Below are 16095 nucleotides of genomic sequence, written 5' to 3'. Positions count from 1 at the left end.
CAAAATTACATTAAAATTATTATTATATAATATATATTATATATAACTATAATAATCAGATTTAATGAGAAAATCTACTCAGCTAAATTCTCACCAGTTTTCATGAGATTAACCATGATGATGCTTGTTAACACAATTCCTTTCTTTATGCAATCATTTGTAAATTTTAGTATAATGATTTTAGTATAATTAAAGGTGTAACGGGTGTTTATTTAATGAAAAAATAATAATATCTGGATTATATTCTAATATAACTATTCTAATACATTTTGCTGTGCATTCTTTCTCTGTTGCTTATTTTCAGTCTGGAATGATACCAGCCCATGTTTCAAATGTGTAAGAGGAAGTTGGCCCAGTAGTGTTTTACAACATTACTATGATATCTGATTAAGTCTAATGCAACCTTGTTTGAGGAAGCAAAAGTGAGAGACAAAACTTTTACAACTTGTATGCATGCCTGTGGTGTAACATTGTTAAAAGGCATTAAAATGGTTATTAAAAATAGTTATGGTCAATAGAGTATTATTAAACATTGTTATGGTCGATAGAGTATTCCAGGCTGGCAAAAATGTGAAATACCTGTACTCATTATATTATCTCTCATGAGTTGAAGCATTTTATATCTTGTTACTAGAGAAATCTCTATCCATGATGAATTGTTATAGCATGACCTCTAGCACTAATTCTTAAAGAACCCATATTATGCTTTAAAAAGGTCATATTTTGTTTTTTTTTTAACAACAGGCTATAATATGCATTTATATTTACCTAATTATCCCAATGACTCCCATATGATTCGTTCAACGATTCATTTGTTCCCAAACCCCTCCTTAGCGTGATGCTAATCTGCCCTGAGTGGTCTGATGACCCAGTTTGTTGTGATTGGTCCACTGCGTTCAGTGCAAGACAGAGAGAAATGCCCACCACAGCTTATCAACAATTTTGAAGTAGTCAGAGTGCAGGGTGTATGTGTGAGCCCAATGCAGGAGTGCATTAAAGCAATGCAGTTTAACACCAGCATATTGCTCTATTCTTAACCATAAGTAAAAACAGTGACACACATTCAGTATTAATCCACACAGTGGCAGAAGCCGTGCTATTTTGAAACTTGACCGCCGCAAGTGTGTAGGAACAGCTGACGGTGGCCATAGCAGCTACAAACGGCAGTGGATCGCGAGCTCACAATTGCATTTAAATCCGTAAACAAAGTGTCACGCGTCGCGGCTTTAGACACGATATGAGAATATAAAGAGTTAACCAGATACAGTACAAGCGGCTACAAGTAACAAAACACAATTAAATACTTAATTTGCAAGCTATAGAGTAAACAACGAGACAACCATTTTAATGGCACTTCAGTTACACTTGTTAAATTGAGAAAGAAATTGATCCATGAAGTGTGTACTGATAAAGTTCCTGTCAAACTCTGACAAAGTCCCATATAGTCTTTTCTGATGAAAATGAATCAATAGTTTTAAACACGGCGCACATTCAGATTTAAGCCTTAGCTGGATATTTTACTTCACTTAGAGCTGTCACACACTGCATGGAAGGTCATTTTCAAAAATCCATAATAGGGGCTCTTTAATGGCTCTAGTGCTTTATTTACAATGCTATCAACTTTTGTATACCAGTGGACAATTTACTAAAACTAGTGTAAAAATTTGAGAGGGTAAACCAATAATAAAAAAGAGAAGGCAGATTTGCAGGTGATTCTAGTATCAAATTGCCAGATTAAAGAACACAGAAACAAGCTTATTTCCATAAAGACCAATCTAGGCTACCAAGAAGAATTGGGTTGTAGATGAGTAGACTAGATTATAAGCAAGCATGTATAATCTACACTTAGAGGCACAAGATGGTAATGCATATGCAATAAAATTATTAGTCATTATTTTGTGGATCATTGAAAAAAATCAAGACAACACACAGAGGAATAAATTAAAGCTGTATTACACTCTAAAAAAAATGTTTTGACCAAACAAAAGAAAAATTACGCAACAGCTTGCATTCATAAATTCAAGTTACGACAACATCTAACAAAATGAAGTTCAGACAACAAACTTTATTATGTTAGCCAAATGACCTTTTCCACTTCATTCAGAGACATTTTTACATAGCATAAACTACATTTTTTTAAGACGAGTACTCGCATTAAGTTGTTTCAACTAGTTTTTTTTATTTTTTATTAAAAGTTAAAACAAATCCAGTGTAATGCATTTAATTACATGCAGGTTTAGAACTTTGGAACCTCAAATAAATTAAGCAACTGATATTGGTAAATTTTTTTGTTTGTTTTCAAATTTACTGTTCATTTACATTGCATTCGGAAAACTCATAGCGCTTCACTTTTTTATGTTGCTGCCTTATTCCAAAATGGATTAAATTCATGTATTTCCTCAACATTCTACACATAATGACAATGTGAAAAAAGATTTTTTGAAATTGTTGCAAATTTATTAAAAATAAAGCTGAAACCCACATGTACAGAAGTATTTGCAGCCTTTGCCGTGAAGTTCTAAATTGAGCTCAGCTACATTCTGTTTCCACGGATAATTCTTGAGATGTTTCAGCAGCTTAATTGGAGTTCACCTGTGGCAAATTCAGCTGATTGGACATGATTTGAAAAGGCATACACCTGTCTATATAAGGTCCCAGGGTTGATAAAGCATGTCAAAGCACAAACCTAGTATGAAGACAAAGCAATTGTCTGTAGACCTCTGAGACAGGATTGTCTCGAGGCACAAGGCTGGGGAAGGTTACAGAAAAATTTCTGCTGCTCTGAAAGTTCCAATGAGCACAGTGGCCTCCATCATCTGTAAGTGGAAGATGTTTGGAACCACCAGGAGTCGCTCTGTCTGAGCTCCAGCGTTCTTCTCTGGAGAGAGGAGAACCTTACAGAAGGACAACCATCTGTGCAGCAATCCACCAGTCAGGCCTGTTTGGCAGAGTGGCCAGACGGAAGCCACTTCCTACTTGGAATTTGCCAAAAGGCATCTGAAGGATTCAATGACCCAAAGCACACCACCAAAATATCAATGGAGTGGCTTCACAACAACTCGTTTAATGTCCTTGAGTGGCCCAGCCAGAGCCCAGAACTAAATCCTGTTAAACGGCTTTGGAAAGATCTGAAAATGGCTGTACACCATCGCTTCCCATCCAACCTGATAGAGCTTGAGAGGAACTGCAAAGAGGAATGGGCAAACATTTTCAAAGACTGGTGTGCTAAGCTTTTGGCATCATATTTAAAAAGACTTGAGGCTGTAATAGCTGCCAAAGGTGCATCAACAAAGTATTGAGCAAAGGCTGTGAATACGTCTGTACATGTGATTTTTCAGCTTTTTTTTAAAATTAATTTAATCCATTTTGGAAAAAGGCTGTCACATAAACAAATGTGGAAAAAGTAAAGTGCTATGAATACTTTCTGAATGCACTGTAGTTGCATACATATAAGAGAGATACATTTAACAACAACATTTTCATTTTCCAGTCATTTTTAATTTGTTTTAAACCACAGATTTTCATTGTTTTACAAAACAAAAACATGTACTGTCCCATTTAAACAGTATGAAAAATAAAACAAAAACATCAGTGTGTGGACTTAAAAATACAAAACAACTCCATTAGTGTGAACAAATTGTGTCATCAACTCAATTTCTTTGGGTTGCAACAATTTAAATATTGCTTTAAACTAACTGACAGATATATTTATCTTTAAATTAGCCGCATTTTTAAGTTGATGTAATTATCAATATTTGCCTGTTTTGAAAACTTAATAAAATTATTCTGGCAACTTTAAAAGTTTTAATCTAATCAGCAATTTAGAACTTTTAAGTTACAACAATGTATTAAACTATATAGTGATAGGAGACCTCTTGAGGAGACACTCTTGATTTTTTAGAGTGTATTATTGTAATAGTGCTTGAAATGTCTTGACTTTGTCTCATACATCACACAATGCAAACTGAACAGCTCTCAAGGTCAAGGTGCAATAGAAAGTATGTGAACATAAATTGTATACATTAAATGCTGATTAAGTTGGGTTGGATAAAAGTGCCTGAATATACTTTTGTGAAAAATCTTTCTACCACTTGCTGGAGTTGGGCCTTAGTTAACATCAACATAGACTCATTTCATTAAAAGAGGAAATTCAATGAGGAACAATAGTTTACTTTCTTCCCTTAAGTTTAATTATTAGCTGAACTTTTACTGTAAAAAAAAAGGGGGGACATTTTTGACACTTACCAGAACGAGGCTTCATGGTACTGTGTTAAATGTGAAAGTAACACGTTCAGCTATAATCTTTCTGCTGTATGTGGCGTCCTACTTTTATCACTGTGTTCACTTGTAAGTTTTAACTGTGAGGTTTACCACAGTCATGAAAGTGGGTGGAGCTTATGGTGTGAGATACACAAGAGGCATCATCAAGAGTTCTGTCACTCTTGTCAAATCTCACGCTGAACTTTAATGTGACTGAAATTGAGTCTTCAGCAGTGAATATTTCACAGGAGCACTCTTTAGGTTAGCGTGACAAAGGACATAAACCATGCGTAATGAGGAGTCTCATTTACCCCACATATAATCTTTCTGTGGGTGGAGGTGTTTGGAGCAGCTTGCAGAGATGTTCAGTATTTTTTTCACGTAGGAGGACATTTTGAAGACACCACATGTGAGTTCAACTATGTTTGCATCATTTATATTATGTGTTTCTTAACTTATGCTTGAGTCATGGGTCAAAACTGGTGACAAGTTAAACAAATATATTTACTTTATCTGCCAGTGAGGTATTTTGAATTCTCAGGAAATTTCAAAACTAAAAACATACAAATGTATACTTACACGAAGAATCAAACTGAAAAAAAAAATGGAAAATGTAGCAAGGAAAAACTTTCTTTAAGATTTATTGATGAAAATATGTGCTGTGAGCACATCCTAAAAGCATTAAACAAATCTTTAACGCATTGTTAAAGGAATAGTTCACCAGAAACTGAACATTTTGTCATAATATCCTCACCCTTGTCACAAACCTGTTTGAGTATTTTTTTTCAGTTCAAATAAAGTAAATTATTTTGAAAAATTCTGGAAACCTGTAACAATTTACTTTCAAAGTATTTGCTTTTATTACTGTGAAAGGCAATAATTACAGCTTTCTAACATTTTTCAAAAGATCTTTTGTGCTAATCAATAGTCTTTATGCAGTTCAACAAATGTTTTGCTATACCACATGACAAATATATACTTATTTTTTCCACAAACTTTAGATTTATTGATTAAATGTTTAACTGTTAACAAGGAAATATGAAAAAGGATATGAGGTTGAATTGATGATTTCTTCATTTCCTTTGTTTCTCTGTTTTCAAATTTCAACAGGGTTACAGCAACAAAGTTGAAATGGAGGACTTTATGCCTTCCTGAGCTATCAGAACATATTTCATGAACAGGCTTGTACTGTTGGATCAAAGATGATGAAAGAGCCTAAAGATGAAACTGAAAGCAGTGAGAACAGGTAAGGTAGTATATATGAAATATTCTTTTTCATTTTGTATGCATTTTTAAAAGTCATTTCTTTACTTAATTAACTTATAAGTGTTTATAGAATATATAGTGCATGATTTTGAGATCCTTCTTTTCACACTGAGAACAATTGAGGCATTTAACATACAACATTATAAAAAAGGTTCAAATGCTGCTCATAGATGCTCCATAAAAGAGCATTAAGAGCTGGAGGGGGAGGGGGGGGTGGAAAATTGGAATTTGAAATCAAGGTAAATTTTACTTAATTTTTCTTAATTTATATTAGTCGAGCATGAAGTTATTCATAACCATAACACATTTTGACTTAAAGTTTTTGTTCAAATGTGAATAAAAACTAAGAAATATTTTTTTCCACAATGATTGCTCTTGTACATCGTCTTATTATCTTGTTGGAGAAGCCTGTGTCATCTCTGGTCTAAACAAAAACAACTTGCTGGTTGACTAACTGTGTAATATTTTTTCTTCTGGAGAAGTCTTATTTGTTTTATGTCAGCTGAAATAAATACTTTCTTAAAAACCATTTTAGGTCAATATTATTAGCCCACTGAAGCAATATTTTTTTGATTTTCTACAGAACAAACCATCCTTATACAATGACATGCCTAAAAATAAAAATCTTGGAAAATAACTAGTGAAATAGTATTCACTGTCATCATGGGCAAAAATCAAAGAAATCAGTTGTTAGAAACTTGTTATTAAAATTAATGGGGAAACAGAAATTGGGGAAAAATATAAAATAATTAAAAGTGTACAGGAAGGCTAATAATTCTGACTTCAACTGTGTATATATATATATATATATATGTATATATGTATATATATATGTATATATGTATATTTGTATATATATATGTGTGTATATATGTATATATATATATATATATATATATATATATATATATATATATATATGTGTATATATGTATATATATATATATATATGTATATGTATATATGTATATATATGTATATGTATATATGTATATATATGTATATGTATATATGTATATATATATGTATATATGTATATATATATATATATATATATATATATATGTATATATATATATATATATATATATATATATATATATATATATATATATATGTATATGTATATATATATATATATATATATATATATATGTATATATATATGTATATATGTATATATGTATATATGTATATATGTATATATATATATATATATATATATATATATATATATATATATGTATATATATATATATATATATATATATATATATATATATATATATATATATATATATATATATATGTATATATATATATATATATATATATATGTATGTATATATATATATATATATGTATGTATATATATATATATATATATATATATATATATATATATATATATGTATATATATGTATATATATACATATATGTATATACATATATATATATATATATACATATATGTGTATATATATATATGTATATATATATGTGTATATATATGTATGTGTATATATATGTATGTATATATGTATGTATATGTATATATATATATATATATATATGTATATATATGTATGTGTATATATATATATGTGTGTGTGTGTATGTGTGTGTGTGTGTGTTTGTATGTATATATATGTGTGTGTGTGTGTGTGTGTGTATAACCCCAAATCAGAAACAGTTGGGACAGTATGGAAATATAAAAATAAAAGGATTTCTAAAATAACTTTGACTTGTATTTTATGACAATATGACAGCACATAACTTAATGTGTTCCTCATGATTTTTCCCCCAAAATAAACATCCAATTTTGGTTCTTGGAACAATTAAAAAAGGTTGGAACAGTAAAGGATTTATGGCTTTGTAATGTTGCCATTCCTTTTCACAACGTTTAAAAGTCTTTAGGGACTGAAAACACCAAGTGATGAAGTGTTTCAGGTGTAATTTTGTCCCATTCTTCCTGCAAACAACTCTTAAGGTGGGCAACAGTATGGGATCTTCGTTGTCGCATTTTGCGGTCGATACTGTGGGCCAGTCTAGTACCTGTATCCTCTTCCTCCTCAGTCAGGAGTTTGTATCATGTGGAGAATGTGGTTTTGCATCATCTTATTGTATTATGTATGGGCATTCCTGGACAATGAGGCAGCATATTGTGCTCCAAAATCTCTTTGTGCTTTTTAGCATTAATGGTGCCATCACAGAAATCAAAGTTACATTTGCCAAGGGCACTGACACAACCCAATACCATGACAGACGCTGGCTTTTAGACTTATTGCTGGTTAAAGTCTGGATGATCCTTTTCTACTTTGGTCTGGAGCACACTGCATCCATTTTTCCCAAAGAATACTTGAAAGGCATCCCAGATGCCTCAGAGCCCAGAGAAGTTGATGGCGTTTCTGGACACTGTTAACATAGGGCTTTCTTTTGGAATAGTACAGTTTTAACTGGCATTTGTGGTTGTAACTACGTATTGTGGTACTTGACAAAGCTTTGCCAAAGTACTCCTGAGCTCATGAAAACGGAAAAGCATAATAAAAGGGATACATCTGTAGTCCTGAGCTCATGTGGTGATATTTCTAATAGGTGAATGACGATTCTTGATGCAGTGCTGCCTGAGGGACTGGAGATCATGGTAGTTGACCTTAGGCTTGCGCCCTTGTCCTTTTATGTATTGAAATACCTCCAAATTCCCTGGTCCTAGTGTTTACTTGTTATCCAGATTGACAAGCATGACGTGAAAAATTTATACTGAGCTTTGGCACGTTGGCTGGTGCTGAGCCAGAGCAAGATGTGTCATATTATCACATTTATGCAGTGTTTTTAACCAACCAGTGCTTATTTTATATTTTAGACATACACACAAGTAAAACAATACATTTAGAGTTTGTAAAACACACAAGAAAGTCTATGGAAGTCTAACAATCCATTCAAATATAATTTGCCAATGTGTATTATTCATATCAGATACACAGGTACAGTAACAATAAAGCTCAATCAAGATCATTTATACGCAGTTTAAACAACAAAAAACACACGTTTTTGTGAATTGGAATATCAGGTAGTTGATGACATGATCAGCAAGCGTGTGAATATTTTGTATTAAAATGGAAAAGCATAATAAAAGGGATCCATCTATACTCATGAGCTCATGCAGTGATATCTCTTATAGATGAATGACGATTCTTGATGCAGTTTCAGCTGAGGGATTGGAGATCACGGTAGTTGACCTTAGGCTTGTGTCCTTGTTCTTTATGCACTGAAAAAGCTCCAAGTTCCTTAAATCTCTTAATTATGTTATGCACTTTTGAAGTTGAAATACTCAAATGTCTTCCTTAAATAATTTTCTCACATATTTGTTGGCAAACTGGCGATCCTTCACCCATCTTTGCTCCTAAAGGACTAAACCTTTCTTGGATGCTGCTTTTGTACCAAGTCATAATTACAATCACCTGCTGACACCACCTGTTTCATATGGCATTATTATTCAGCCAATTACTTGATTGCTAGCCCTAACCTGCTCCTGTCCCATTTTTAGAATGTCTTAACCAAAATTAAAATACATATTTATTTTGAAAAGAAAAAAAAAACTTTTAAAAATCATGAGGAACACGTTAAATAATTTTTGATTTATCGTCTGCAATGAAATACAAGTCAAAGTAAATTTAGAAATTATCACTTTTTTATATGATCTCTCTGACTCAATTTCATTCGGCATATTCCATACTTAATCAGGGGAAACTACAGCAAAATGATCATCAATTTCTCTATTTTTACTGGCAGATGGCCTTCCTGCTCCAATCCAACCCAGAGAGTACAAAACTCAGTGATGGGAAACACCTCCACACTCTCCTATTCACAAACTACAGCCAATATAGTTTATCCAATTAACCAATGTTGCATATTTCTGAACTGTGGGAAAACCCACGCTAACATGGGGAGAACATGCAAACTCCACACAAAAAGGCCTTCTAGTCCAGCTGGGACTTGAACCAGCAACCTTCTTGCTGTAAGGCAGTCATGCTAACCAACACAGCGCTAACAAAAAATATAAAATAATTGATTCTATAAGAGTTTCACAAATATTTGAGCTGCACTGTATATACCGTAGCTTACATGAAAGACATCTGGACAAGTGACATCATATTTTTGTTGGGTTTTTTTTCCACAGAAAAAATATTTCTAGCACAGTACCCAATGGCAACTCAGGGGATCCGGCAAAAACCTTGGGTCTGTTGCAAGGTTTACGCTTGTGTCAGGATGCCTGGGCTCCCAAAAGCCCTTGGGACAGACATGGGGCACACACTGCTCTGTGGGGCAGACCTGCTGGGGTGAGGCTTTTTTAACCATGCTTTCTAATTTGGTCTCATGTCAACAACATACACTAGACCTAAGTTTTAAATAAAACAATTAATTAGAAAAAACTTGTGTTTAATTAGTTCTAATGATGGTAGTTGGCATGTAGTTGCAAATTTACTCAGAGAGTTAGTGAAAAGAATGTCTAAGGGATCCTTCAAAATAACATATTACCAATTCATCTTATTAAGTGTGGTATAGAACAGGCATAACCTAGAGTAGCTATAGCTTCTTGATCAGTTTTTTTGTACAGAATAAATACTGCTGCCACTGTTGCAAACAAATGCAGAAGTAGTGAGAGATAAGGATGACTGCGAGTGCACTTTAAGAGTGTCTTAAACCACCATGATGTAAGGTAACATAGAGACTATTTGTAGAGTTTGTGAAAGTGAATGCAGTTTCAGAATGGTGCAGTCCAGAATAGTACTATGATAGACTTGTACTTTGTTCAGGGCTTTTGTTGGTACAAATATGTCTTTAAAGGGATAGTTCATATACATATATACACAGTAGAAGTCAGAATTATTAGCCCCCCTGTTTATTTTTTCCCCAATATCTGTTTAATAGAGAGATTTTTTTTCGACACATTTCTAATCATAATAGTTTTAATAACTTGTTTTTAATAACTGATTTCTTTTGTCTTTGCCATGAGGATAGTAAATAATATTAGACTAGAAATTTTTCAAGACAGATTTCAATTTTTTTTAAATGTCAATTGTTTTTTAAGAGCATTTTTGCTGAATAAAAAGTGTATGCATATTGCTATATTTTGCTTGATTTTATATAATATTTAAAATTTGTGGCAAGGAAAAATTTAGTTTAGAGAGAAAATTGGCAAATACTTAGTGTTGGGCCCTAAAAAGTCATGTGAAATAAAACTAATTGCAATGTGACACTTGTGAAACCTCAACACATTTGCTCATCCTCATTGAGCAAGGTCATACACAGCACAAAAAAAGTTAAATGAACGAGGAGGCATGTGGACATAACACATAATTTAAATCAAGTAGTTTTAGGATGTCAAAGTCAAATTTATGCATATAAAATATACTATTAACATATTATAGTGAAAATGCCAAGTGGCTAATAACATTGGAAAACTAGTAGTGATCAAAAAAAGTGAACCTGTATATATATATATATATATATATATATATATATATATATATATATATATATATATATATATATATATATATATATATATATATATATATATATGTATATATACGTGTATATATATGTATATGTATATACATATATATAAATATATATATATATATATATATATATATATATATATATATATATATATATATATATATATATATATATATATATATGTGTGTGTGTGTGTGTGTGTGTGTGTGTATATATATATATGTTTAAACTCAAACAGATTTGTTCAATTCAATTCACCTTTATTTGTATAGCGCTTATACAATGTAGATTGTGTCAAAGCAGCTTCACATAAAAGGTTATAGTAAATAGTAAATAGGAACAGTGTAATTCAGTTTGTAGTGTTTAAGTTCAGTTCAGTTTAGCACAGTTCAGTGTGGTTTAATAATCACTACTGAGAGTCCAAATTTGTCACAATGAATAGTGAGCAAATGATGACAGAGTTTTTATTTTGAACTATTCATTTAAAACTAACTAAGATGTTCTATGTTTTATCAATAACAAAATACATATGAACAAAATGTGCACTGTATATCCAAGGATGTATATGTACTTTTATAGAGCTCTTATTACATTTAAAAAGTAAAAAAAAAATTAAAATGCTGTATAGGGTAAAGTGGGGACGAAAGTAGCATTTTTCATAAAAACTTTAACTTTCAAAAATAGATATTTTTGCTGTGGTTTTTGCACGCTAACACGTGTAATCTATCAATATCCAGTGGTATTTTGTAAAAATGCTTTAAAATAATGTTACTTTAAACATAAATAGCACATATTTTTTGGGACTAAAGTAACACATGCGGGTCAAAAGTAAAGCATATGCTAGATTTACTGCCTTAATCTTGTTTCTAAATATTACCTTGTTAATATGTTAACTACAAAGATTTTTTTGTGATTTATGTTTGCAAAAATATTAATCTTGCATTATCATTTGAAATTTCAGTTCCATCAAATGTTTCAAAAATAGTCCAAAATACTAATTTAATTTAATATATTATTATTATTATTATTATTATTATTATTATTATTATTATTATTATTATTATTATTATTGGCAATATGTATTAATTTGATAACATACCCAAATTTAAAGACTGCAAACTCATACATGGAAGTGAAAAATAAACAATGGCCTACTGGCACCTAAACATTTTGTTCGTATTGTATTGCAAAAGAAGGGCATATTTTTAGGTTAGGGGGATGTTTAGTGGTATTGGCAGGTTTAGGGTTGGAGTAATTTAATTGTAGTTATTAATTTCTGTAATTACATGAAGGTATTTTTAAACAAGCCAATGCACCTAGAGTATATAGGTAATAAGGGCAGTACATCCAGCTATTAAGTAAAATGAAAATACATTGTTGCGAATTTGTCAGCAGACTAGTTAGGATTAGTTTCAAATAAGCTAAATGAACTGAAATAACTTCAACCCCGCCATCTATTTTTGTCATCTTTTTTGGCACCTTGCTTATGTGTTCAATCATTTCCTCTTTTGAGAGAGCTTATACCCACAACATGAGCATTTCCTTGAAGTTATCGCAGGTTGTATTACTTGACGGTTCAAATGCCAACCACATCTCATACTCTTTTATATAATCCTTAGTGCTCTCAATATAGCCTTTGAAAATAAATGTGCACAGCAATAAACTATTCCAAATGTCCATTAAACAGAGTTTCCTGGTGGTCCAAGGGTCTTTGTCTCAAGATCAGCTTCTCTGTTTGTCTGTGGGGGACAGTGGGGAGCCAGTCAAAGAATTCTCTATCATGACCACTGAAAAAGGTACACCAAAACCATTTCAGTCTTGATTGTTGCAATCAGATCAAATAACCGAAGCTATGCTACCTTTATTTTTAACTTTACACTACATCAAAAGTTCTGCCACTTTTTTCCCCATCTTTTTTTCTCCTTTACTTCAATCTAAGCATCTAACTCTAAGAGAGCAGCACTTTTACATTTTTTATGAAAGGAAATGAACTGTGAGGTACAGCCAAGTTTTGAACATTTCCTGTTACAGACATAGAAATCCTAAATGAGAATCCAAATGCAAATAGTTTATTCAGTGCACTTGAGAGGTCTATGTAAAGTTTGATAAACTCTTCTGCGCTGTAGTTTCTTCCCTATTTGTGCATGCTTGTCTTATTCACATCATGAACACTGCTGCTTTCCTGTTTCCTCATTACATATGAGTTCAAGACTAGTTGGTCCGGTTTCTGCCTGTTATTCACAGTGTCAGTCTGATTTTTTTTTTCTTCTTAGCTTTTCGACTGACAGCATCACACCTGGCTTTCCCTGATCTCTTTCAGCTGCTGCATTTCTACACATTGAGCAGGTGGGAATGTTATTATCATCTACTAGCTCCTGATAAGGTAAAATGTCTGTTGTTTTCTAACTGAAAGGTGTAAGCACTGTGCAACCACATGTTGGGTTGAAAATTGTGCTAAAGTATTCTATAGTGCAAACTGTTTCTCTTTTTTGTATACCAAAATATTTATATAGTAACTTTATAAAAGAACCTTTACACTGACTTAACCATGGGTTAACTATTATTCTAAATTAGACTTTTAACCATAAGTGAAGGTGTTATATTTGTAATTTAGAAGCCAAAATATTTGTCATTTGAAAGACATGTTGTGGCTAGACAGATCCATGGCAACTATAGCTTATTTTGTCTGAAACACTTCAATCAGTGAGCTCTGAATAATATGTTTCAGTGTTTGAAATGTCAATTGGTGAGAGTGGAGTGTAGAAGAGATCATTTGATTCTCATAGTCCTTGATAGTATGTAAGATTGGCAAGGCACAATCCTAGAGCCTTTATGTAAACAGTTAAATAAAATATGCAAATAAGGAAGTTAACGGAAAGTTTGTTAATGTGCAGTCAGTGTGAATACTGGGAAATCTGTATTTATATGGTATAAGATTTCAATAAGTGCTAAACAATACACAGTTGAAGTCAGAATTATTAGCCCCCCTTTGAATTTTTTTTACTTTTAAAAATATTTTCCAAATGATGTTTAACAGAGCAAGGAAATTTTCACAGTATGTCTGATAATATTTTTTCTTCTGGAAAAAATCTTTTTTGCTTTATTTCGGCAAAAATAAAAGCAGTTTTTAATTTTTTAAAAACAATTTTAAGGTCAAAATTTTTAATTTTATTAATAGCCCCTTTAAGCTATGTTTTTTTCGATAGTCTACAGAGCAAACCATCGTTATACACTAATTTGCCTAATTACCCTAACCTGCCTAATTAACCTAATTAACCTATTTAAGGCTTTAAATGTCACTTTAAGCTGTGTAGAAGTGTGTTAAAATATCTAGTCAAATATTATTTACTGTCATCATGGCAAAGATGAAATAAATCAGTTATTAGAAATGAGTTATTAAAACTATTATGTTTAGAAATGTGTTAAAAAAAACTTATCTCCGTTAAACAGAAATTGGGGAAAAAAATAAACAGGGGTGCTAATATTTCAGGGGGGGAGGGGTGGGGGCTAATAATTTAGGGGGCTAAAAATTCTGACTTCAACTGCACGTAACTTTTTCTTTCGTTACAAACATACATTAATCGACCAGGGGTGTATTTCCCAAACAACGACATACCTCACGGCTGAACCATCAAATATGATGCATCGTTTGGGAAAAGAAGATGTTAGTGACGAGTGTTTCCCAAAACCGTAGTTTCTCTGTCGCAGATGCATTATTTGAGCCATGTTAGTTATAACATAAACATCCTTAATGACCCTCTAAACGGGGGTAACAGTTTCTTTAAAGAAAAACCCCATTTTTTTTGTGCAAATTATATTGTTTTACACGCACACACATTACAATGCAATATTAGTTTTGTAAAAACACGCACTCCTTTTCCATAATAGTTGAAATATATATAAACGGCACATGGTTTTCTTTACGGCCTATGTTTCCTTTACAAATATTATTGAGAATGTGCCATATTCCATATTAAAACATAAAACCACTTAGCTAACACATATTTTAATCTCAAATATAATCCTGTAAATAATGAATGGTTGTAATTTACAGTAGGCTATTTATTAAGAAACTTAAAAAATATCTGACTTATAATAATAATGATAATAATAATAATAATAATAATAATAATAATAATAATTATTATTATTATTATTAAGTAGGATAGTTTATTTTATTTTATTTTTTTACTTATTGTAAAAGTCTACTTTTATGATTTGACACATTCAAACCACTACAGAAATGTTAACCAACAGGTCCATGTCATATACAGTACAGATACATATCTTTATAAATAATACTATAAATGAAAAGCATTAACGTATGCTATATATATTTGTTTTCACAAGCTTTGGAGACGTAAAGTAAATTCTGCTTTTAAATAATAGGTCACCTATAGCTTTCATCATGAGCCACGGCTGCGTTCAAAATGGCATAAATGTTTTCAAAGTGCACTGCGAAGGGAACGCAATTGTAAACATGAAGATTGCTAAAACTAACCTGTAAAAATACTTTGAAAGCAAATTACACCTTAGAGAGTTGACTGTAATGCTTTTTTTATTTTTATCATTCCAAGCTTAAATTTTGGAACATTCAAAGGAATAGGGCATAATGGGGTGTTAACTGGAAATAGAACACAACCAGGAACTATGCTTCAAACCACCATTCGAGAGGTGTAGTTGCAAACATACAAGTTTGTGATGCAGTTTGCGAATGTTCGTTGGAACGATGGATTTGGGACTATGTTTATAATGACACAACTTGTGACCTTAGTTGGCTAATGATGGTTTTTGGAAATGCACCCCTATTTATTCATTTTTTGTTTCATCTCTTCCACTTCACTTTTCCTCAGGGATGTATTGCCTGTGTGTTTATTGGTTCCCTCATGGGTTTACACCCTTAAGAATCTACCGGATCATCTTGTTCCTCTGCTTGGTCCAAGTTAGTGCTTGCCCTGCCATTCACCATTCTCTGTACTACACTATATTTCAGCTATTATGTAAGCCTGACTCTTTCGATTTCAAGGGTTTGTGTGTGACTT

General features: G+C 31.9%; 1 protein-coding gene across 1 annotated transcript in view; it reads left to right on the top strand.

Annotated features, from left to right (window-relative positions):
• Positions 1 to 4302: 4302 nt before the first annotated feature.
• Positions 4303 to 16095, top strand: part of rinl (Ras and Rab interactor-like) — a 30250-nt gene continuing 18457 nt past the window's right edge. Inside the window, exons 1-6 of the mRNA XM_056474560.1 lie at positions 4303 to 4669; positions 5371 to 5506; positions 9708 to 9867; positions 12741 to 12849; positions 13327 to 13399; positions 15907 to 15995. Coding sequence (XP_056330535.1) covers positions 5463 to 5506; positions 9708 to 9867; positions 12741 to 12849; positions 13327 to 13399; positions 15907 to 15995 — 475 coding nt within the window. The 5' untranslated portion in view covers positions 4303 to 4669; positions 5371 to 5462. The remainder of the gene's footprint in view (positions 4670 to 5370; positions 5507 to 9707; positions 9868 to 12740; positions 12850 to 13326; positions 13400 to 15906; positions 15996 to 16095) is intronic.

Source organism: Danio aesculapii, chromosome 15, assembly GCF_903798145.1.
Source record: "Danio aesculapii chromosome 15, fDanAes4.1, whole genome shotgun sequence".
Lineage (NCBI taxonomy): Eukaryota > Metazoa > Chordata > Actinopteri > Cypriniformes > Danionidae > Danio > Danio aesculapii.
The sequence above is the reverse complement of the archived record's forward strand: the minus strand, read 5'-3'. Positions and strand labels throughout refer to the sequence as shown.